This window comes from Montipora capricornis, chromosome 2 (genome assembly GCF_036669925.1).
Source record: "Montipora capricornis isolate CH-2021 chromosome 2, ASM3666992v2, whole genome shotgun sequence".
Taxonomy (NCBI): Eukaryota; Metazoa; Cnidaria; class Anthozoa; order Scleractinia; family Acroporidae; genus Montipora; species Montipora capricornis.
The window spans coordinates 45,404,811-45,407,310 of record NC_090884.1 but is presented as its reverse complement, the minus strand read 5'-3'; the positions used below and the strand labels follow the sequence as shown (position 1 = coordinate 45,407,310).

Sequence of the window (2,500 nt, the reverse complement as noted above, 5' to 3'; positions counted from 1 at the left end):
GTAAACTGGTAAAAGAACTAAGATTAAAACTACCACTGCCTAAAAATCATTACCATTGTCATCAACATGTCCATCTGAAATAAACAAGATTTCATTGTAAGAACAAAAATAAATATAGCGATCATAAATCAAAGTTGAATGTCGCTATGTTATTAATGTTGGTGTTGAAAGATTAGTTATCCCTTCAAGTGAAAACTATTCCCATCACGCAAACCACTGTGACTGCATCACCATTGTTTTTAATCTTAAGCCACAGAGTGGGGCAATGCTTCAAAAAAGAATTAATCAACTACAATTTTCTGTCATTTCACTGAACCGCAGGTATGAAATGATTTTAAGGGAATGACCCGCGCAGATAAAATTGAAAAAAACAAAGGCGAGCCTATCTTAATAAGCACTTCAACAGGGATGAAATGTGTCAAAAAAAAAACCGCAATGACTCTTAAAAGTTTGTGAAGAAAATGCGCCAATGTTTAAAATAATCCAGAAGTTTCGAGGGTGCTCCCTATTTTTCAGTGATTTCAAAGAATTACTGAAGGCGCGCGCCTCTCATGACGTTCAAATAAAAACAAAAATGTGTAGCGTTTCGGCGCGCGCTGACTTTGAGAGTTTCAAACAAAATTGAAGTTGGTGTTTGAACCGCCTGGGTGCAGAGTCCGGTGCTTAAATATCTGCTTAGCCTCAAAACTACATCTTTCTAAAGCACAACTGAAGCTGGAGTGGATAACAGAGACTAACATGTCCTCAGGAGGACACATTTGTTTTTGTTGTATTTTGTTTTCATCTGAACGTTATGAGACGCGCGTGCCTTCCGTTATTTTTTAAACCACTGAAGAAGAGGGAGCACCCTCAAAACGTCTGGTTTATGTTCATTTACGCATTGGCGCATTTTCTTCACGAACTTTTAGAACTTTTTACTTTAAAGGGACTTCGCTATTTTCCGGCCACACCTTAGCAAAAATCTTCCTCCTGCACATAAAATTCATACGTTTTGGGAGATAGATATTGAGCGATTGGTGCAGGAGGGGTCTTCCAAACTAATTTTTTGGGTATGTGTTGACGATAAAGTGCGAGAACTTGCAAATACACAGCCTGAGTTTCAGCCGCCTCTTCTGTTTGCTAAGCTGAAATTCAGGCTAGGAAATGCTATCTATTCCTTAAAGTTTCACGTTACAAGGTGGGGAAGTTAAACGGCGTTAGTGCAGTTTCACCTTCTCATTTCAACAAACTGCGTCTAGGCAAAGCTAAAGACCCCCAAACAGCACAATATGGATCCTTCAGTGTAGTTCGAAAAATTATGAAGTACTTACTTGTACTTGCCTAAAAACATTCAAACGGTAACTGACCAAAAAAAAAGATCGTGCCATTGCGTTAAGTATCATGACGTCCCTATCGCTCTACATGTATTGAACTTAAAAACACATTATGAACATTTTTTTGCTCAAATCGTAACAAAAGAGAGTATGGGTAATACAATTTCAACTGCGCGATAAACTTTAATAACTACTGTAAGTCGCATAGTCACAAATCCGCAGTCCTACTTGCTCCGTTTGGTTTTTTTGGACAGCTAATGAATGTTTTAACTGTTTCTCAGTAAAGTGTCTCCTTTCTGGAATATCGGAAAAACTGGGTGTGTTTCGAAATCTACGGAAAATGTTTTTAGCTCAATGCTCAATAAATTAGTTCTTTCGATAAGAAAATCCCACAACGAAATAACGATCTCCTCCTCTTGTAGTGCAGACATCAAATTACCTCTTTTTACCGTTACACTTGGCTTTAACTTGTCAAATCTACGAGGAGTCTAGCAGACTGATCACCGAAACTCTTCCCTCAAGGTGCGGATTTCCAACGCTTCACTTGCCCAACGAAAAGAATGGCCATTACGAAGGTGCGCGCTCAGAAAAATGGGATGAACGTCCCGAATGGCGCTTCTACTTCGGCGCCAATTTTAATAGTAGTTACGAATATTCCAAATCCAGTCATTGTTGCCAGAATCTCTGTTCTATGTGGTACGAAAAATCTAAAGAGGCATTTTAAATGATTTTGGAGAGCGAAAGGCGTAAGATTGTCTGAGTTACATCCTGGAATAGTATTTCCTAGCTTTATAAAACAATACAAACGATTATCACCGAAAGACAGAGACTTTAGAATGCAAAAATCAACTTGGTGACATTTTAAAACTCTAAACACTTTTTCCACTGAGGAAACGCAAAAGACCTCCTGCTGTTTGGCCAAATTATATCCATCGGTAAGTCATAAGCGCACACAAAAGAAAACACCAAGTTAAAAGGTATTAGCATTTTACGCCCACGATACAGAAGCTTCGGCATTAACAATTAAAAACCTAGAGACGGTAATATTCACAAAAATGCTCTTTCTTGTCGTACAACAAAAATATTGGAATATATGGTGAAAAATCATGATATAAATTTATCATTTTCGTCATGAGTATCAGTCTCCTTGCAGTGAAAGGTTTAAAGATAATTTTCAACTTTGCATG

At 37.9% G+C, this 2,500-nt stretch overlaps 1 protein-coding gene across 4 annotated transcripts in view; it reads right to left on the bottom strand.

The window, feature by feature from the left end:
- LOC138023889 (mechanosensory protein 2-like) overlaps positions 1 to 2,500 on the bottom strand; it is a 20,589-nt gene that overhangs the window by 9,587 nt on the left and 8,502 nt on the right. For 2 of the 4 annotated variants that reach the window (XM_068870976.1, XM_068870994.1), the window contains exon 2: positions 54 to 74. The exons of 1 other annotated variant lie outside the window; for it this stretch is intronic. In XM_068870976.1, coding sequence (XP_068727077.1) covers positions 54 to 74 — 21 coding nt within the window. Of the gene's footprint in view, positions 1 to 53; positions 77 to 2,500 lie in introns of all 4 variants that reach the window. One more of the 4 variants, XM_068870979.1, reaches the window with a different exon arrangement.